This window comes from Corythoichthys intestinalis, chromosome 5, assembly GCF_030265065.1.
Source record: "Corythoichthys intestinalis isolate RoL2023-P3 chromosome 5, ASM3026506v1, whole genome shotgun sequence".
NCBI classification, from domain to species: Eukaryota; Metazoa; Chordata; class Actinopteri; order Syngnathiformes; family Syngnathidae; genus Corythoichthys; species Corythoichthys intestinalis.
In genome coordinates this window covers 4,056,033-4,077,926 of record NC_080399.1, presented here as the reverse complement: position 1 = coordinate 4,077,926, position 21,894 = coordinate 4,056,033, and the positions used below count along the sequence as shown (strand labels likewise).

At 40.1% G+C, this 21,894-nt stretch overlaps 1 protein-coding gene across 1 annotated transcript; it reads right to left on the bottom strand.

Annotated features, from left to right (window-relative positions):
• Positions 1 to 352: 352 nt before the first annotated feature.
• si:dkey-30c15.2 (uncharacterized protein LOC558938 homolog) lies at positions 353 to 20,794 on the bottom strand. The gene is made up of 12 exons (XM_057836314.1): positions 20,762 to 20,794; positions 20,646 to 20,689; positions 16,979 to 17,042; positions 16,782 to 16,913; positions 10,047 to 10,151; positions 9,923 to 9,972; positions 6,755 to 6,871; positions 6,631 to 6,676; positions 3,939 to 4,010; positions 3,697 to 3,850; positions 1,283 to 1,365; positions 353 to 1,206 (listed from the first exon to the last, which is right to left on the bottom strand). Exons 1-12 carry the CDS (start codon positions 20,792 to 20,794, stop codon positions 1,027 to 1,029), a joined length of 1,080 nt encoding a protein of 359 aa, XP_057692297.1. The 3' UTR covers positions 353 to 1,026.
• Positions 20,795 to 21,894: the final 1,100 nt, after the last annotated feature.

Here is a 21,894-nt window from a genome sequence, read left to right as displayed (position 1 = left end):
GGTTCACTAAACATAAACAAAAAGCGTCTCATACAAAAATTATAACATTTCGCTTACTGACATAATATGCACATTCTTTACAACAACCATACTTACGGACAAATCTTGTCCAAGGATCATATAAGCGCAACATTATCAGCCCGAGACATCGTGGAGGCATATTGAACTAACAAGAAAACAATAAACCATGTCGCAAAGCGACCACAAGAGTTCGCTGTTAGACAGCACAAAAAGCCTTGCTGTAAAACTTACCAAAAGGCAGAATACTGTCTGAGCGGGACATGTGCGTTAATTGCGTCAAATATTTTAACGTGATTAATTTAAAAAATTAATTAACGCCCGTTAACGCGATAATTTTGACAGCCCTAATTGCAATACATTGTAGCCCAAAAGGTTACCGATATGCTCCCACAAGAATCGATATATCATTTGAAAAAGGTGCACTGTTAAAAAAAAAAAAAAAAGTAGGGGAAATAGGTTGCTACCAACATCTTCCATTAGAATACATTAGATCCCTAACTTCCATTAATTGCGCAGAACTTCCAATTAATTTCGACTGGATTGGACGATAGCACCGCCAATGGGACTGAAACCAGAGTCCAGAGCATTCCCGCCTCGTCTCCGCCCTCCTGCCCTTAAATGCACTCATTGGCTGCCACTGACATCACAGAAGTCCAATCTGTTTGAAGTGGGAGGGTGGCAGTGCCTCCCACTGAGAGGTAATGAACTTACTTAAAGTGAAACCTACCTAACACTCACATTTTATGTAGGTTATAAACAAGCTGTTCAACTTCAGGCATACCAACAATATGATTCATTAATTTACAGAGCAACTTGAAAAACAAACACGACTGTAACAAAACGTTTTACTTCCTGGATTATGATTTTTAACATCTATTGAGTTGATCGTGGCAATTTAGAAAATAGAAATAATTCGGAAAGTTCATATTGACCTCAGCAGTTTCAGAGAGAGGACACTTGACCAGTTTTTGTGCGTCCGCTCTCACTTCCAGTCGTAGCGACATCTCATTTAAATAAAATCACTTTTTCATGTTTGTTTTCACTCTGTAGCGATTCATCGAAGAAGGCCGTGTGTCGGTACGCCATCAAGGGCGTTCTCTCGCCCAGTACTGCCAGGGTAAAGTTGGGGCGTCCCCATGCGTACACCAAACTGTTGAAGAAGCCTTGTAAAGACACGCTGGCGGCCTGAAATGAACCCAAGACCACCTTGAACGAATATAGCTCTTCCTTTTGATAACAGTAATAAAAGTACAGAACGTACCTGGATCAGGTAGGCGACGAACAGGCTGCGCTGTTCAACACCGGGCCACACCATCAAGGTTGAGAGCAAAATGAGAAGGAGGGCTGAAAACAATTGGAAACATGGATTTACTAGCTGCAAGTAAATCCAACCCTAACAACAACCCTAAAACCTAACTCTAAACCCTAATCCAGGGGTGTTCAAACTATTTCCAAAGAGACACAGCGGGTGTAGGTTGTCATTCCAATCTTTTTTCCAATCTGGTGTATTACAAGTGTAATCAGAGGATTTCAGTCAGGTGTTGCTTGTTTCAGAATAAATCTCATTGGTTAAACTGTCTGTACTGAATCCGTTGGAACAAAAACCTGCACCTACAGTGACCCTTATGGACCTTGGCCAACCCTCACTGGAAACAAATCCGACTTAATGTCGGCAATGCCGACCAAACTCTGGCACTTGGCACTGGTCGTACAGCGCCTGAACAGCCCTTACCAGGGGACTTGGTACCCTGTTCTCCTGAAGTGCCCCTCTCACCACTCCTCAAGGGACACAGTCGAACGCCTTCTCCAAATCCACTAAACACATGTAGACCAGTTGTAAGGACTCCCATGTACCCACGAGGACCCTGCCGAGGGTGTAGAACTGGTCCACTGTTCCACGGCCGGGACAAAAACCACACTGCTCCTCCTGAATCCGAGATTCAACTTGCCGACGGACCCTCCTGTCCAGTACCCCTGAATAGACTTTAACAGGGAGGCTGAGGAATGTGATCCCTCTATAATTGGCAGAGGCACTGTCCCCAATGTCCACGCGATGTCAGGCACAACAGCCCCACAACATCCAGAGCCTTTAGTAACTCTGGGTTGATCTCATCCACCCCCGGGGACCTGCCACAGAGGAGCTTTCCAACCACCTCAGTGACTTCGACCCCAGAGATAGGAGAGCCCACCTCGAAGTCCACAAACTTTGCTCCTTAAAGGAAGGCGTGTCGGTGGACCTAACCCTTGGCCCTGACACTAAACCCTAACTTAATACTTTATATGTTAATTAATCCAATAGGTAGTACAAAAATATACAAAATTGGATATAAACTTTTTAACCATGCCTCCTACATTCAACTACCTAACCATGGTGTGATACTGTACATTAGAACCTGAAACACGAAACCTAATACCAACCTCAAACACTAACACTCACCCTTAACCCTTACCCTAAACCTTAACCTCAACACCAAACAGTCGTTACTGTAGAACCTGATTTGGACCCTACGCCTTAGCCTGACGTGTGCCTCCCCAAAAAATCCTGACTACGCGCCACCTCAACGTGTCACGTAAATGTCAAAGGACTGTGATTGGTCCACCCAGAACGTTGTTTTTGGTTCAGCACAACAGCACTACAATTTTTTAACATTCTTGAGCTACATGCAAACACTTCAACATTTGTTTTCAATGTTGATAAGCTGCAGCTCCAAATAAACACGTTCCATCTCCGTTGCCATTGCTGTCTATAACAGGAGGAAAACTAAAGGAATTCGACAACAGTTCCCCAAACTGTACTAAGACACAAGGGGGCATGCTCGCGACAGCAAGAGAATGGCAGATCCTGGTTGACCTCGGGCAAGGGTGGGCAAACCAGTCCTCGAGGGCTGCAGTGGGTCCTGGTCTTTGTTCCAACTGTTCAAGCACGGACAGTTTAACCAATGAGGTTTCAGTGGAATCAAGAAGCACCTGACTGTAATCAACTGATTGCACTTGTAAGACACCAGACTGGTGAAAGTCTGTCCTAATGAGGGGTTGGAACAAAATCCCGCACCCACTGCGGTCCTTTGTGGAATTTGCCCACCCCTGACCTAAGGAAACAGCAGTCTCTGCACCGGGTCTTGGGACTATTGGGGATTTGCACGGTGCACAGGAGACAAGCCATCAAGAACATCTTGGTGGATGCCGAAATGGCTTCATTGCGGCTCTGGCTAAGGAGGGGGGACATGTGGGGAAGTGTGCTAAGTGGACACAAGTCGGAGGCTGATCCACCCTGGCTTGGTCTACCGGGTGAGGGTGTCTTATGTAAGACCCGAAACACCCTAAAACCCCGGGTGCATCACTGACAATGCGTCCAGGTTGCAACTAAGAGTGTATTCACATGTCAGACAAAGCCACACCGCTTTAGTGGATTGTCAGTGAATTACAGAGCAACATGTTCCCTTAACGCAGAACTTCAGCTTCTCAACGGCAACGTAGGGTCTATGTTGTCGCTCCGCCGTCAATGCAACACAGAAGCATAAATCATCCTTAAACCATAATCCATAACCACAAGATTGATGATCACTCGCAACTAATTCGAAGTCAGACGTTTTCAGATTAGCCAACCCGTGAATGCATGAATTAATAACATTTTTAGTTGAGAATGAAGTTTAGGATTGTTATAGAGTACTGTACCTGGTGCCCAACAGAAAAAGATGACCATGACCATGTTTCTGGCTGTGGAATAGACACCTTTCAATCTCCTGCTGGAACGCCCATCTCCTTCCACAGGGAAAAGCGCCTCCTGTTGGTGTTCTTCGTACCACCTGCCCACCTTATGGTAAATAACCTTTCGTTCATAAAAACAAGAACCAGTTTTAACACTGCTAGAGGCTCAAAGATGTCAGAACAGACTTGCGATTTGGGCGGAATCTTACGGCGCAAGAAAACATCACAGGAATCACCACTGCAAACAGAAAGACTCGCATAAAAGTGTAATGGATGATTTCCTAGAAAGAAAAACAAATGGTGTGAAAGAATTGGTAGGCTAAACTTTAACCTTAAGACGGCTCTTTTCCTGTCCTTCAACAAAATTCATGTGATCTTCTGCGTCTGTATATGCTTATTATTGTACTATTTTAGCATATTGCCATGCTACAAATTAGCATTCTAATGCTAACATGCTAATGCATTTTCAAAATTGGGTTGTTTGCTTCATGTCCAGGTGCCATGCCCTATCTTTGGACTACTCCAACTAAAGGATGGCGAGGTAGGAATCAAGGTGAAGAGCCTGAAGACGGCCTTTTTCCTGTCCTTCAACAAAATTGTCAAGTCGGGGTTTGGTAAATTTGGTAAATGCCAATTTTAGTCTACTGAAAAATTAAAATACCTGAGCTTAGCCTCAAACTGTATAAAAAAATTAATAAATAAAGAAGTAAGTACAGCAAAAGAATAACTGGCTAACTTACAGAGCAAAAGTCCGCTAGCTTAAATGCTACAATTTTTTTTTTTTTTTTTTACAGTGCTCGTAAAAAATGGTTCAAACACATATTCCCTCACAAAACAGCTAAATATAACTATGCATGCATTAAAAAAAAAAAAAAAAAAACTTAGCTCAAACAAAAACAGCTTATGTTGGTCTTAACAGGGAGCAGCTGCATTTAGCAATTAGAAATGGGTTATATCATATTCACTGTTGCCACTAGAGGGCAGCTTATTTACCCAAATTAATAAGACTAAATGCGAACACTTTCAAAACAAAGCATTACAACGCCACTTTAAACGAATACTCGAAGCAGCAAAATTTAATTACAATCGGCGAGGACTGGGCGGTTGCGGGTGCGCCGTGGGTGGTCTGGGGCGGGGGTTGATCGGGGCCCTGGGGCTTCTTTCGCCCTGCGGCCAGTGGTTCTGCTGGAGAGGACCACGCCCGCGGGAGCCTGCCTCTTAACTCACGCACTCCTCACTTCGGCACTGTAAATATCTTTCACCCTGGCACTTACATACTCATTGATTTCTCCGGGGAGAGTTGGGACAGGCACATACAGTCCCGGCTCGGCTCCCCCCTGTTTTTATTGCATCACACACCAAGGTAGTGAGATGGATGAGACCTGTTGGGTGGGGTGCCTCACGGTTACCTCCTCACGGCAAGCCCCGCCATTCCTGCACCTTTTTTAACGCACCACACACTCATAATACTCCACAGGAGAGCTCCGGCAAAGGGCGGTGGGACGGCGGCTGGGTAGAAATTCCATGCAGCGGTCCCACTGCTCCAAGCCAAGCTCTCCTATTTTAATGCATACATTGCACTACCCTCCCCTCACAATCCCATCATGGTGCTGGGTAATGGCTACCAGCTGGGAACCTGGCAGCCACAGTAATAGGGTGGTAGGTGGGTCCCACACTTTTTCTCTATGGCGTGGCTCCCGGGGCGTGGCCTTCCCTCTGCCTGGGCTGCCGGCCGTGGGAGTGGGGAGAGGTCGGGGCTCCGATCTCGCATCGCCCCGCAGGGGCTCCTCGACGCTCTCCTGCCTCCGCCTTCCCCTCTCTTTTCTGACTGGGTATCCGCCCTGCGCTCCGTCGCGAATCCCTGTCTTGGCGCCGGGGTATCGGATGCATGGTCCCTGCTCCGGCGGGGGACCCTGCCCTGGGCTTGGTGGGCCGCTGGGGCTCCCGTGGCGTGCCGGTTTGCTGCGGCTGTGGCTCGTGGGCCAGGTGGGCGGACGGGGGTGGGCGTGGGTTTGGTGGTGCATCCCCTCTTGGCATCCCTGAAGGCCGGTTGAAGGGTGTGCGGGTGGCCCGGGGGACCACCCTGGATCCCGGGGGGTGGGCTCCTTTTCTGGGCTGCGGGAGGCGCGATGGGCTGTGCTGCCTTCCCCCGCCGCCCTCCCTCCCTCCCCGGGCTGGCGGGGTGGGGGCCATGGCCCTGGGTTGGCGCTCGCGTGGCGTCTCCGCTCGTCTGCATGGCTGTCGTGTGCTTGGTGGGTCTCACGTGCGGCTGGAAGTGATTGGTTGCGCTCGGATGGGGGGTCCCGGTGCCGGGATTGGCGGTGGGGTGGCGTAGGGTCGGTCGCCAACGGGCTTACACTCACAAGGGATTCACACGATTACTGGCTTCTAGATCACAGAGCTGATTTGTGTACACTCTACCTCTTTAGGCTTATAGACTCCCCCACCCCGGTCCCCTCCTTTCCCTGGTCAACAGGCCCCCCACATGGTGTAAACCGGAAATACATCTAGCTGACGATAGCACCGACACATTAATAGTTAGTGTAGGCGTTCAATGTATTTCTTGTTGTTTGTGTTTCTTTTCTTTCTTCTCTTGTGTTTCTTTTCTTCCTGTTCGCTGCTTTGTTATAATAAACGAGGCATGTTGAATGATCACTATGGGAGTCTGTTATACTCTCAATGTAAAACATTAAAACTGTTCAGACTAACCGGACACTTACACTTCCATTCTCCGTGTCAAACAGCTGAACAGGACAGGTTAAAAAAAAAAAAAAAAGCCAAAATGTCTTGTATGTAATTTATTGTTTACCAAATTTAACGATGCTAAGTGACACATTCTGTGTTGCTCGGTATTGTGAACTTCGAAGCAACTTTGAAGCAAGGCAATGTTTTGACACTCACCGCATCTGAGCAGGAATCCTTCCATATGTGTAAGAACAATAGACAACTGAAAATCATAAAAAAGTAATCAAAAAGGTCAGCAATAACATATTTTTGCATTGAACAAAAAAAGTGCGCTTCTGACCTGGAGCAATATTTTGCGCAGTCTTGACGGGTGACGATTTTGAGGTTTGGATCGAGTGGAGCCGATTTGATGAAGGGAGTCAACACGTACGATAAGTAGACGGCAGCAGGAATCGACCTGATCAAAATTTGTAAGACGTTAGCCACAACGTTTCTGACACTCATTATAGACGTCCAATCCATTTAAACTGTTGCAGCCTGGGGCGCCGTATAGGGATGAAAAGTGATATTGATTCTAAGGGTTTTCTTTGTGGGCCCTGATGGGGCCCACAAAGAAAATTAGAACATTAGGTAATCGTTTGCAAATTTAAATATTAATCATTATAATTTTAATAGGAATAAAACTTTTTTTTTTCGGCAAAAAGTAAACACCCAGAGAGCATATGTATGCCACCCACCCCCCCCCCCCCACCCCCCAAACCCCCATAATTTCGTGAAATGGTTTGGTCCGCCCTTCCTTCGCTCAGACCGGGAGCAGCGGTGCGCATTTACACTCGTCAATGACTCGGAGTGCGCGGTACTGCAGAAATGTTTTCAAAACAAAAATCGGGTTCTCAAAAGAGGAAAGAAAAGAAAGCACAACAGGAGAGGGGTAAAAAAGGCCAACAGGATGTGAAAAAGTACTTCACAAAGGAAGGTTAGTGTCTTGTGTCAGTGTAGCGCTGAAAATTAACCTGTTATCTTATCCCACTCCAGCCCCATCTGGAACCTCACGATGTCTATTACAAAGCTCCAAAGCGAGGTCCCAGCTCACTCCGTAAGAAATACGGGATTTTCCCGGCCTCAATGAGCGACAGTCACCTATTCAAAAACATGAATTCCAAACAATGACGGCATTTTTTGGTATCCTACAGATGTTGAAAGTTGTTGTGGAAATTTACTTTTTTAAAATCGGCTTGAAGCAAGTTTGTCCAGAATTTATTGAATTTAGTTTGTCATCAATTTAATTCAGTTTTTTAAAAAGGAACCTCGCTTCGGAGCTGTAGCCTATAGTAGAGATCGCGAGTTTCCAGATGGGGCTAAACTAGGGTGACCAAACGTCCTCTTTTGCCCGGACAAGTCCTACTTTCACGTAGTATCCTCGTCGTCTGGGCGGGATTTATAAATTCATAAAAATGTCCGTTTTTTTTAACTTTTCACGGGACCAATTTGAAGAGAATCCCTCCGGCCGCTGGGTGGCATGGCTCCTACTAGAACGGAGGGAAGGAGTTCTTCTTCTTGTTTTTGTTGGCAGTTTACCCCTATCATGAGGCATTACCGCCACCTACTGGGTTGACGATTTGGCCACAACGCCTGCCCAATTGTTAATTTTTTTACGATAAATATGTATATAATGGCAACTGTTGACTTCTGTCAGAGCTTTGACCGTAAAATCCCGTTCGGTGTCGCATCGTTGCGCTGCCGATGATTGTAAACTTTTGTAGCAAAGTTTGATTTTTGCTTCAGCTAACTATCAGTAAGCTAAACCACGCTACAGACTATGGGAAACGTAGTTTTAAACTGCTAAGTTTTGAAACATACTGGTTGAATAGTTTGTCAGTTTTTATCGGTTATTGTTTGTATTGAATGAGAATATGAATTGAATGGGAATAACAACTTGTCAAGGACAATTGTCGCGATAGTAATTTATAAAAATGTTTAGTTGGCACATAGCCTACTGTGTGTATGTGTATTCACTGGACTACATTTCCATGGGTCTGCATTATATATATATATATATACACATATATATATATATATATATATATATATATATATATATATATATATATATATATATATATATATATATATTAGGGCTGTCAAAATTATCGCGTTAACGGGCGGTAATTAATTTTTTAAATTAATCACGTTAAAATATTTGACGCAATTAACGCACATGCCCCGCTCAGACAGATTTAAATGACAGTACAGTAAAATGCCCACATGTTAATTGTGTTTTATGGAGTTTTGCCGCCCTCTGCTGGTGCTTGGGTGCGACTGATTTTATAGGCTTCTGCACCCATGAGCATTGTGTAAGTAATTATTGAAATCAACAATGGTGGGCTACTAGTTTATTTTTTGATTGAAATTTTTACAAATTTTATTAAAACGAAAACATTAAGAGGGGTTTTAATATAAAATTTCTAAAACTTGTCCGAACATTTATCTTATAAGAACTAAAAGTCTTTCTATCCATGGATCGCTTTAACAGAATGTTAATATTGGTAATGCCATCTTGTTGATTTATTGTTATAATAAAGAAATACAGTACTTATGTACCGTATGTTGAATGTATATATCCGTCTTGTGTCTTATCTTTCCATTCCAACAATAATTTACAGAAAAATATGGCATATTTTACAGATAGTTTGAATTGCGATTAATTACGATTAATTAATTTTTAAGCTGTAATTAACTAAATGAAAAATTTTCATCGCTTGACAGCCCTAATATATATATATATATATATATATATATATATTTATTTATTTATGAGGGGGCACACTTAAAGTGATATAGGCATCTTTGCGTGAATTTCGAGTAAAATTCAAGTATCTTGAGGCCGGGCTGGGTGTCCTCTTTTTTTGGAAATCTAAATATGGTCACCCTAGGCTAAACCTACTCCATAATGAAATACTGTATTTGTTAGCTAGCTAGTGTTTGCTGCACTTTTAGCTTACATTTATTCAGTACAGCAGGCAAACCCTTAGCAAGCTCTTCATACTAAAACAGTTGTATACTGTGTACTGTAATGTATACTGTAGTTTAGTTAAGTTAAAACAAAACATTTATTCTAAGTCAATTGTTATGGTATTTGCTTTGAGAATATTTCTAATAAAAATATATTTAGATTGTAAAATATGGCCTTCAGTACATTTCTTATGGATATCAGTCTATTCATTATTGCTCTTTACGCTGTATGTTTACATAAATATATTTTCATCTTAAATTAATGTAGAAAATGCACAAATTAGAATGTAAAGATTCACCAGAACGCAGGAAATTACGTAGTTGATACTCTAAATGTGTGTGTGTGCCCCGGCACTGGTGGTGGGGTGCAAAATGATATCTTTTAATGGGTCCCAAAATCCCTGGCAGCGCCCCTGGTTGCCGCCCCCCCATTTCAAATGAAGTGGACATCTATGGGTGACAAACTAACTCAGTTTTAATTAAAAGAGACTCTTACCACACGTAAACATACACCGGTAAGGATAATACTCGACTCCTGCAGGGACGCTATAAGACATACAAGTATTATTTATGTAGATAATGTCAAAACGTGGTCAACATTACACATGTTGATGTCCCACCCGCCCAGCCTCGTCTTCGACGAGCGTCGTTCTCCATCCTTTTATGTTGTTTTTGGACTTCCACGCGTATACTGCCACCAGCAGGAAAGAGATCAGATAAAATGTCTGGAGAGCAAAAAGGACAAAGCACACAAGTTGAACACATTCACCGTCACTGAAAATGGATTGGACTGTAATTTTATTACAAAAGCAGTTGTTGAGGTAATGATTGTTCACAATCTGTTGATGTTGTTATGTAACACGTGGACTGGAAGTACACTTCTCCTGGGAATGATGTCACTTTTTTTTTTTTTACAAGTGTGCTCGCATTTTTCAGATTTTACAACACACGTGTTTTTGAATTGTGATGACGGTCAAGTCTTTTAAGTCAATACAGATCAGAGGGAGAAAAAAATGAAAAATAGACTGGACGTCTATCGCCGTCAATGTGATTTTTTTTTTATCAAAATGAACACATTTTGCTCTTTTTTTACTTAGTACCACAACATATACTCTGTGACTACTATAGAGATGAGTGTCACTGAATGAGTTATTACTGAAAAATACAATAAAAACATTTTTATTTGAACATTCTGAGAGTCGATGTTGTTTTTTTTTTTTTTGTCTGTTTTTTTTTCCCATGGAAATGAACTGCATAAATACAATACAAAATATTAGCTAATAAAATAAAAATCTAAGAATAATAAATAATAACTAGAAACCAGTGCTTAATTTGTAAATCAGAAAGTGCCGAAATGCAAAGTACATATGACAGCACAGGGATGATGAAACGGGCACAGGTCCCAGAACATACGCAGAAAATGGTGCTGAAAACAATACGTAAATGCCCACTTGCCATGCTGTAGGAATTACAAGCCTCCATTTCAGATAATATCCATGGTATAAATTAGGGTTGTTCCGATCATGTTTTTTTGCTCCTGATCCGATCCCGATCGTTTTAGTTTGAGTATCTGCCGATCCCGATATTTCCCGATTCAATTCTAATCATTCCCAATAATTTTTCCCGATCATATACATTTTTATTTATTTATTTTCCCTTCAGGCATGACAAATCCAAACAAACATACAGCATTTATATGTGTTTACAATTAATTCAACCCGAAAAGAAAAGGGCTGACGGGAGAAGCCGAAGCTTATTGAAACTCGTCCCCAGTATACCATAAAGGACGCAGAAAATATCAAATATCAAATTTTTGACATCTTGTATTGAATTTGTCCCTTATAGCAATGTAAATCAGTTCACATTTGCATTTTGGTGATACTTGAAAGAAATTTGCATATCAGATTTTTATCTATTCAAAATGATTTGTAAAAAAAATTAAATATTTGAGTATTATACTATTATATACCACTTTAAATCTTTCATTTTTGTCAATTTTTTGATATTTTTGCTGATATTTGGATTATTTATTTATTTATTTTGGCAAAGCATTAAGAAAAAAATGAATAAAACTCGGACGAATATATACATTCAACATACAGTACATAAGTACTGTATTTGTTTATTATGACAATAAATCCTCAAGATGACATTTACATTATTAACATTCTTTCTATGAGAGGGATCCATGGATAGAAAGACTTGTGACTTTGTATATTGTGACTAAATATTGCCATCTAGTGTATTTGTTGAGCTTTCAGTAAATGATACTGTAGCCATGCCCCAAATGCATGATGGGAAGTGGAACCATGACTGTGCGTAGTGCTACCAATTGATATATCTTCTCTGCGTTGGGAAATAACATAAGGCGTTAAGAAAAAGATCAATTGCTACCTTGCTTCCCCACAATGCTTCCCGTGATTTTTGTAATCATAGGGAGAGGGATTGTAGGCTTTAGCCAATTAAAAAAAATAAATTTCTATTACAAAAAATTTTTTTTTTAATGTCAGTGGCGTGATTTGTTAGTCCAGCTTTTCGGTGCATCAACAAATCTCTGACTCTTTCAAATAATGTTAAATTTTTATAAACAACATGCAATTCTTGGGATTAGTTCTGTAAATGAATTCATGCATATTATTATTTTATTTCATACTGTAATGTCCGTAACTATGCACAGTCCTTTTAAGAGACGCTGGGACTGGAGAGCTGTGAGGTAGTTGAATGGCTATCAATGGCACTGAATTACTTGGGTGCCAGTTGAATGTCACTGGGTTGTAATGGTGGGTTTTTGGTCAAAAATCACAACTACACAGGTTTTTCTGCCATTGGAAAATGAATGGGAAATTTGGACAAACATGGATGTCAATGGCATTGACCTACATGGCCCCCAGTTGAATGTCAATGGGCTGTAATTTTAAGCGGTCAAAAAAATCACAGCTATGTATGTTTTCCTGCCATTGAAAATGAAGGGCCAATGATTGCCATTACAAATAAATAGAATGGCATGCCTGTCAATGGCATCCCATTAGAAATGAATGGGCAAGTTTTTATCAAATTCTGTACACAACTTTTATGCTCCTTACCGTCCTGGAATTTTTGCTGTGTAAATTATGTGATTTGGTCAAAAATTGGACTAGATACATTTTGAATTTTTAAAAATTTTTCGACGGGCAAACGGAAAATTTTAGAGGGTCATTAGAAAAATGCCCTGCGTCGCGCGAAAATTACGGTCAGTTTGATATTCGAACGGTGACGGTCGGTCATACGGTTTGGCCTGTGTGGTGCGTCGAAGAAACGCCATTCAACAACAAAAAAAGGAATTTTTATTATATGGGTCTTTGCCTTGCAAAGTTCCATTTAATAAATACGTACATACATGTATATTTTGTCACAACTAATAAAAAATCGTTATAAAAAACTGCTATTTAATGTACAAAATAAAAGTAATCCATCAAAGTTAAATATGTATTCCGTTTCGTATGTATATATGCTTGTAATATGAAATGGAGGATGCGTTTTTGGGGGAGGGGATAATAAGGTCAAAGGTCACAGAGGTCAGAAATATGTTTCTTATTGAAAATATACTACTCAAGAACAAATTATTATTTACATTTTGGATAGGTTTGTAATGTAATACGAAACGGAGGAGGTGATTAAATTTTGGGGTTATGAGGTCAAAGTTCACAGAGGTCTGAAATGGGTTGAATTGGGCTGTTTAGGCAGAGCTCTGCTCTCTCAGTGTCCTCTAAAGTTTGTTCAAAAGTTGCAAGTGAAACGGATAAAACTAATTGTTTTATTATTTATTACGTATTTTAAAGCAAAATATACTGTCAATACATATTCGGTCAACATTTCAGACTTATTTGGCAAACAAAATGCAGTGATTTTGTCAAGTTTCTGGGCAATTTAATGCTTAGTTCCCTCCTCCCACATCATCATCATTAAAATATTGTTGAAACTGCACAGCTGCAGTGTAGAGCTGGGAAAGAAAAAAAAAATCCCATTTCTGCTTTCGTGACTCTAAATAACAGCACTGAAAATTTTCTGTTGCACGTTAAAAAATAAGTAATCCTTTGTCTGCTGAACTAGCTTGTGTTCGTTTTGTGTTGGACGCATATGCAATCTGACAGTGTGACTATTGCCCATATTTACTTTTTGAAAGAGCCTGAATGGATTCAAGCATTCCACCGTCGCTTTGCTTAATGATAGCATTCAAAGTAATAACTATATCTGAACAGCTCATGTAATAGGGTATTATTCAGATATTTCTTAACTATTTTATTCATGTTATATTTTCACAAAACTGTGCTAAAGCACTTCACAAAACAAATGAGAAAAAAAAATTGAACTAGTTGAAATATTGGTCATCTTTTCTGAGAGAGCATACTTTCACCTAAGCAGCCAAATTCAAAGCACCGCCATATTCGGTGGAGTATGAACTTCCTTTAAGTGCAAAACAAGTTGTCGTAAAATTTCTTTTCAAACCTCTGTGACCTTTGACTTTATTACCCCTGAATGTAATCATCTCTTCCTATTCATATGGTAAATAAGGAGTACTTACATAGCGCATATATCTACATGTTTAACGTGCCCAAAGCGATTACGTTAGCACATATTTACCCTTTCACGCACACATTTCACACACCAATGGTATTTTAAGTAAGTAGTGTAAGTAGAGATGTCATTGATCGGGTCCGATCACGTCATTTTCAAAGTATCGGAATCGGCAAAAAAATATCGGCCATGCCTTTTTTTTTTAATATATATATATATTTTTTAATTAAGTCGTTTTCTAATTGTATTTAACGTTACAGGCATAATGTGTTGCACTCATCCAGAGTCTTTAGTTTAGGCTTAAGGTAGGGTTAGCAAATGTATCACAATAACGGCGGTTATTAATTTTTTAAAAAAATGTATCACGTTAAAATATTTAGCGCAACTAATGCATGCGCTGTACGATCCACTCACGAATTGTCGCGCTCAATCTGTAATGGCGACGATTTACCTATATAGAGAGGTAAAAGGCAGCGTAACATGAGAAGATTGAATTTTGGCAGCCTTTGGAGCCATTTTTTAATTGGCTAAAGCCTGACAATCCCTCTCCCTATGATTAGAAATGTCATGGGAAGCAATGTGTGGAAGCAAGGTAGCAATTGATCTTTTTCTTAACACCTTAAGTTATTTCCCAACGCAGAGAAGATATATCGCTTGGTAGCACTGCGCGCAGTCATGGTTCCACTTCCCATCATGCATTTTGGCATGCCTACAGTATCATTTACTGAAAGCTCACAAATACACTAGATGGCAATATTTAATCACAATATACAAAGTCAGAAGTCTTTCTATCCGTGGATCCCTCTCACAGAAAGAATGTTAATAATGTAAATGCCATCTTGAGGGTTTATTGTCATAATAAACAAATACAGTACTTATGTACTGTATGTTGAATGTATATATTCGTCCGAGTTTTATTCATTTTTTTCTTAATGCATTGCCAAAATGTATATGATCGGGAAAAATTATCAGGAATGATTGGAATTGAATCGCTAGCAAAAAAAAAAGCAATCGGAACAACCCTAAATGTAAGTAATTTTGCCATGTCGTTCTGAATAAATGCATTTTTATTATTTCATATTCCATTAAGCACAAGACTGTTATTTGTCATGACCATACCATTTATTTAAGCAATTGGAGAAAAATAAATAATTTAGATAATAAAAAAGAATATCCTGTAAAAAAATATTGGTGTAGAGAGACTGAAACAATGACATTTTGCGGCTCTCTTTGTCATATTTTCCTCATTCTGAATAATTCCCTCTCAATGGGCTGAATTCTAAATCAGATGAAATCATCACCCTGCCAACATCATCCTCCTGTTGGGGACACTCGAGCCCTATAATGGTAGGCGTGGCTAAACGGCGGATTAAAAAACTAATTTCTCATCATCTGCGCTTTGCCAGATTGTTGTATATAAAGTGTCCTCCATAATTACTGGCACCCCTGGTTAAGATGTGTTTTTTTAGTTTCTGATATATTTTTTTAATTCAAATAATATGGGATCTTAATGGAAAAAAAGAGAAAAATCCAACCTTCAATACAAGTGCATTCATTCAGTGGGGAAAAAAATCCCACATAAAGAAATAATTATTTGACATCAAATAATGTGTGTCACAATTATTAGCACCCCTCGTGTTAATACCTAGTACAACCCCCTTTTGCCAACAAAACAAGGTCTGGGGACTGAGATGGCCATGGGAGGAGCTTGATTTTGTGTCTGGTGAACCATTTCTGTCTAGATTTGGCCATATGTTTAGGGTATTTGTCTTGCTGAAAGACCCAGTGACGACCCATCTTCAGCTTTCGGGCAGAGGGCAACAGATTTTGATTTAAAATGTCCTGGTATTTCAAAGTATTCATGATGCCATGCACCCTAACAAGGTTCCCAGGGCCTTTGGAAGCGAAACAGCCCCACAGCATCATTGACCCAACCCAATACTTCACAGTGGGTATGAGGTGCTTTTCAGCATGCGCATCTTTCGTGGCACTCCAGACCCACTTAAGAGTGTTTGTTGCCAAAAAGCTTGGCCAAAAAGCCAAAAAGCTCCCAGTTGAAGCCTGGGACCGTGTGCTTTGTTCAGATGAGACCAAGATTGAGCTTTTTGGCAACAAACACTCTAAGTGGGTCTGGCGTGCCACGAAAGATGCGCATGCTGAAAAGCACCTCATACCCACTGTGAAGTATGAGGGTGGGTCAGTGATGCTGTGGGGCTGTTTCGCTTCCAAAGGCCCTGGGAACCTTGTTAGGGTGCATGGCATTATAAATACTTTGAAATACCAGGACATTTTAAATCAAAATCTGTTGCCTGAAAGCTGAAGATGGGTTGTCACTGGGTCTGGGATTTAGAGAGATTCTGCAAAGAGGAATGGCTGAAGATCCCTCTTTCTGTCTTTTCCAATCTTGTGAAACATTATAGGAGAAGATTAGGTGCTGTTTTGTTGGGAAAAGGGGGTTGTACAAAGTATTAACACCAGGGGTGCTAATAATCGTGACACACATTATTTGATGTCAAATAATTATTTCTTTATGTGGGAATTTTTCCCCATTGAATAAATTCACTTGTATTGAAGGTTGGATTTTTTTCCATTAAGGTCCCACATTATTTGAATTTTAAAAAATATTAGAGGGGGGTGCCAATAATTATGGAGGGCACTGTAGGCGAATCGTTTCAAAATATGATTCTAATTCGCATAATAATGCTATTTAAGACTGTTTTTATCATGTCGTATGCACTTTTGGAACTACTGATCTAGTTACATTGTTATGTAAAACAAAATTCAGACATGCTATTGCTTACCAATGACAGAGGCAGGCTATATTGGCAAATGGTTACATTGTTGTCCTCCTGGACTTTATTCAAGACACTGGTGAACATCAGGACCACAGCAGCCGCAAGGTCTGCCAAGGACAGCTGGACCAGGAGAAGCACCTGCACACATTAACACCATGCTTTAATTCTTGCTAACCAGTTCGTTAGCCATTAGACAATCAAACCTGTTCTCTCAGATGCCTCCATCGCATTAAGGAAACCACCAGCACAGAACAGCTGCCAATCACGCTGCAGAACACAACACGCAACCGTTTTGTAACAATGTGTTCAGTTTGTCCAATTACAAGCAAATACAATACACACGCGTCAACGTCAATTAGCATTGTTTTTGGCGTGTTCTGTTGTGTTTCTGTACAATTCAGTTGCTGAAGTTTTCTCTCATCGGTATTCATTTCTGTACAATTGAGCATTTAAAAGTTTTTTAAATGCTCTCTCATCGGTATTCAGTTGAGTTGTTGGAGTTGCTCTTTTGTAACTGACATGTTTGTTTGCTAAAACTAGTAATTATGCTCCAACGGGCGCGCCGAAGTTCGGTGACGCTAGTTTACGTCAAAGTTGTTCTCATTTTGTGGCATTGAAAATTCCCCAATTGGAATGAAGGTGATGTGAATTGACGGGTTACATTTATCACACACGAAAACAATAATTAGCGTAACGATAATAAAGACAACTAGGAATGAATCATAATCAAACCTTCGGCTATCTACAGTCTTTCATTTCGCATACCGTGACATGAATTGGTAGTTGCGCCCCTGATAAGATCCCTTAAAATGTCAAATTTCCGTAGGATAAAAAGGCTTATTTGAGAAAATTTAACTTGGCAGATTTCATCAATTTGATACAAATCTAACCCTTTTCACGCAAGAATTATGATATATATTTTTTAAACACTTACAGGGCACTCATTGGCTACCATTAATGGCGTCTAGTGCCGTCAATGGGAGCCAAAGATTAAAGAAATAATTCTCTTAAATTATTATTCATTGCTGTTAATTGTACAATTTTATTTTATTTTATTTTTTTTGGGGGGGGGGTCATTTCTTTTTTTTTTTTTTTTTTTTTTTAATATTCAATGAAATCAACTTTGGAGTGTTACTAATGGCTATAACCAGGGTGCATTTCTGCTTTTGTTCATTTTAATGACTTCAATTTATTTTTTATTTATATTGCATTCATTTATGAAGGTATTTATAATCAGGGGTGCACATAAATGGTCCGCATGCGCGCATGCGTACTGGACGTAGACAAACGCGCTGGCCCTCAACGGTTTCCATATGCTTTTGCGTACCGATGGCTGACCACTGTATTTGCGGCGGACACGAGAAAATCACTTCTCAAAATGTCAAAGAGGCAGGCCCCACTGAGTAATTATTTCCGTGTTCCCCCACCCCCGTCAAAAGACAGACAGACGACAGACGTCACCGGAGCTACCCAAAAAAAGGACTTTTGCTGAAAAGTGGCTGCAGGAGGTACCATGGCTAGAAGCAAATGATGCTCGCACGGAAATGTGGTGCAACATTTGCCGTGAGAATCCCAATGTCACTAATAAGAGCCGCGCATTTTATGTAGGGTCAAATAATTTTAGCCATCCAAACTTTGAAAAGCACGAAAAAACGGAGCATGTGGCAATTTAGCAAACTATGGAGGAAGTCGGTGTGATGTCACGATGACGTCACCTCGCTTAGCAACGTGTCGCCATTTTGTGAAGGGGCTACGCACAGCTTAACATTCCATAGACAGACGTCTGAAATTCATATATTTCAGGTGTGTTTTGCGTCTTTTTTCCTAAAAACGTCTTAAACGTGGCTTACTATTATCAAGAGTCACTGCCAACAGACGCGAGGAGACGATGCAATTTAAAATTAGCGTTTATTGGTGTACAAAGCTGCCGATACAAAGTCGCAGCTGATAGCTGGATAAACAAAGGAATGACCTGCAGTGGAGTTCGGAAACATCTACAACTACCTCATAAAGTCACCCAGTAAGTTGACCTTTATCATGTACGTGGAATATGTACTGTGTGGAACTAAGAAAATTAGTAGTACATACGAAGTGATTATTTCTGCCGTTACCAGTAATTCGCCTCCAAGCTTTATTTAGCCGTCAACACGTCATGGCAAAAAAAACAAATCCCACCAGGCCAATAATATACCGATTGACTAATCAGAGCAGTTCACGGCAAAAGAAAAAAAACGCTTTGCGAGTTGCCGGTTAAGGTAAAAATAACCACTGACTAGTCTATTGAATCGTAGCAGCTAATTGGGGCAAAAAATAATCGATTAAACTCACCAGTAATAAAATGTCGGCTGCAAACGTAAATGTGCTTGGATTTAGGTTCCCACAGGCGAAAATAGTCTACGGAACCGTCTTCTTTTACTGTTCCTCGATCAATTGCGCTCAGCCATTTGTTACTCCTTTTTTTCTCACGTGGAAGAATGAAGAACTTCAAATGCAGCTGTGAACTCTTCTTTGTGTGACAACCCGCAACACAGCAACTTTTAGCCGTTCCCACGGAAAAAAGACGGCAAATAAGACGAAAGTTCAATGCGTTTCTATTATAAGTGACTGGTCTTTTACCCCATTGTCAATATGGCGACGCTTTGTTGTGGCTGGTGACGTCATTAAATGCCCGGATGTCCGACTGCCTCTATCGATGTCAGACAGGACCCCACTCGCCCTACGGACAAGTGGCGGAATAAAGTTATTGAAGAACAGCGCCATGCACTGACAAACGTGTTTTTGCTCGCATTTCACAAAACTAAACATGCACGTTCAATGAGCTCTTATGAGGAGGACGTTCCATTTTTACAAAGGCTTGGAGTTTATGTGGGAGCCGCATATGAATGCCCTTTATTTTTAACTTTTCAGTTTTGGTCAATTTTAGCGACGCTGGTGGACAAAAGAGGTAATGTTTTGCCTTAAGGGAGATTGTGTTTCCCATGAGGACCAGCGCACACCTGCAGTGTCGTAAAATCATCAGTCAATTAAAACTCAATCTCCCGGTTGCCTGCAAATGGAATAAACAGCATTTCTGTTTCCAGCAGCTGTGTGAAGGATGAATAGTAATAAGGTAATGACCCAGTTGTGGCTAAACAATAGCATATGACGCTTAGCAACCTGTGGCTTAGAGGCAGTTTACATGGCGACTCTGCGACACCAAGACGCAATGACTGTGTTGTGGAGTGGCCTCGCGTTCGTATAGTGTCGGCGAAGGCAAAGGCGCAAACCTTGGAATCCTGCCTCCAAAGTGGAAGAATTTGATCGCGGGGGGCTTGCTGCGCATGCATATCAAAAGCTCCCGCGGCGTGGGACCCGCACCGATAACGTCAGCACTCGTACACGTCATATTGTTTTATACAATATTTTTAATTTAAATATGTTGATTACATGATGTCTTCCGGGCTGAGGAGATCAAAGTGCATCATTGGCTGTCGCCTTGTAAATCTGTAGTGCCCCCTAGGGCCTGTCATGAATACTACATTTGATGCGGAATTGCGACATTGGTCGAACCATTAGATGGTTCAAGGTTTTAATTTGACTTTTTTTTTTTTAAAGGGATAAAAGTCTTAAATGTCCAATTTTGAATAGATCTCACAGTAGTCCCCATAATGAATTAAAAAAAAAAAAAAAAAAATTCATTGACATTTTTGTCCATTGTGTTTGTGCTAGCATTTGCTGATGATGTCGCAGAGTTGTTTTCATCAATAAAAGTACAGGGGAAAAAAAAAAAAAAAAGCACACGTATTCGAAATTGATTGGATTGTGGAAATGTGTATGATTTTAATTTGAAAAAATTCTGAAGGAAAAAAAAGGAATGATGACACATATCACCTGGGAGTTAAGGAGAGCAAATACACGGTTGAAAGAACATCAATCTGGAAAACAAAACAATATTTTAGCTCAGATTTTCTATGTCTTGCGGCTGAAAATTTGGAAGGTCTTATTACCTGATAAGCCGTGAGCGTACCGTTGAGCCCCATGCTTGATAAATCGGATGAAGTAAAAGTCATGTTTGCTTCAACCTACATGCTAAAGAACATTCCTCAACGGTAGCTTGACATACAGCACGTGTATCGTGGTTAATGAACACAAATGTAAAGTGAAACAAGTCACGTGATGCTGCTTCCACCTTTGCCTGTTGCGCACTTCTCTTTTTTTTTTTACAGAGATCATTTTGTTTGAATACAAGCCATGAGTAATAAAAAAATACAGTGAGGAGCAAAGGTATTACACCCACTTAGAGAATAGTTAGAGCTCTGAAATTTCAATCATGGATGCATTTCTACATATAGAGACATAATCTATATACTAGGGCTGTCAAACGATTAAAATTTTTAATAGAGTTAATTACAGCTTAAAAATTAATGAATCATAATTAATCGCAATTCAAACAATCTATAAAATATGCAAAATTTTCCGTAAATTATTGTTAGAATGGAAAGATAAGACACAAGACGGATACATACATTCAACATACGGTACATAAGTACTGTATTTGTTTATTATAACAATAAATCAACAAGATGGCATTAACATTATTAACATTCTGTTAAAGCGATCCATGGATAGAAAGACTTGTAGTTCTTAAAAGATAAATGTTAGTACAAGTATTAGAAATTTTATATTAAAAACCCTCTTGATGTTTTCGTTTTATTAAAATTTGTAAAAATTTCAATCAAAAAATAAACTAGTAGCTCGCCATTGTTGATGTCAATAATTACACCATGCTCACTCATGGTACTAACCCATAAAATCAGTTGGACCTAAGCGCCAGCAGAGGGCGCCAAACACTGAAAAGCAAGTAACAAGCTGACATTACATTGTACTGTCATTTTAATCTGTTTGAGCGGGGTATGTGCGTCAAATATTTTAACGTGATTAATTTAAAAAGTTAATTACCGCCCGTTAACGCGATATTTTTGACAGCCCTACTATATACTGGTATATATAAAAAAGTCCGGATTTCACACTGTATGATTTTTTATTTATAATTTATATGTAATTTGCTGGGATTCATAAGCATTTGTACTCCTGAAAAAAATCTGTGCTAATATTCAGTGCTGAAGCCTTTGTTTTCAAT

Coding starts and splice junctions, on each gene's coding strand:
- si:dkey-30c15.2 (XM_057836314.1), bottom strand. CDS start 20,794: ATGGGGCTCAACGGTACGCTCACGGCTTATCAG. Junction 20,690..20,761: donor GTACGCTCACGGCTTATCAG/GTAATAAGACCT, acceptor TTTGTTTTCCAG/ATTGATGTTCTTTCAACCGT. Junction 4,011..6,630: donor AGGATTCCTGCTCAGATGCG/GTGAGTGTCAAA, acceptor TTTTCTTTCTAG/GAAATCATCCATTACACTTT.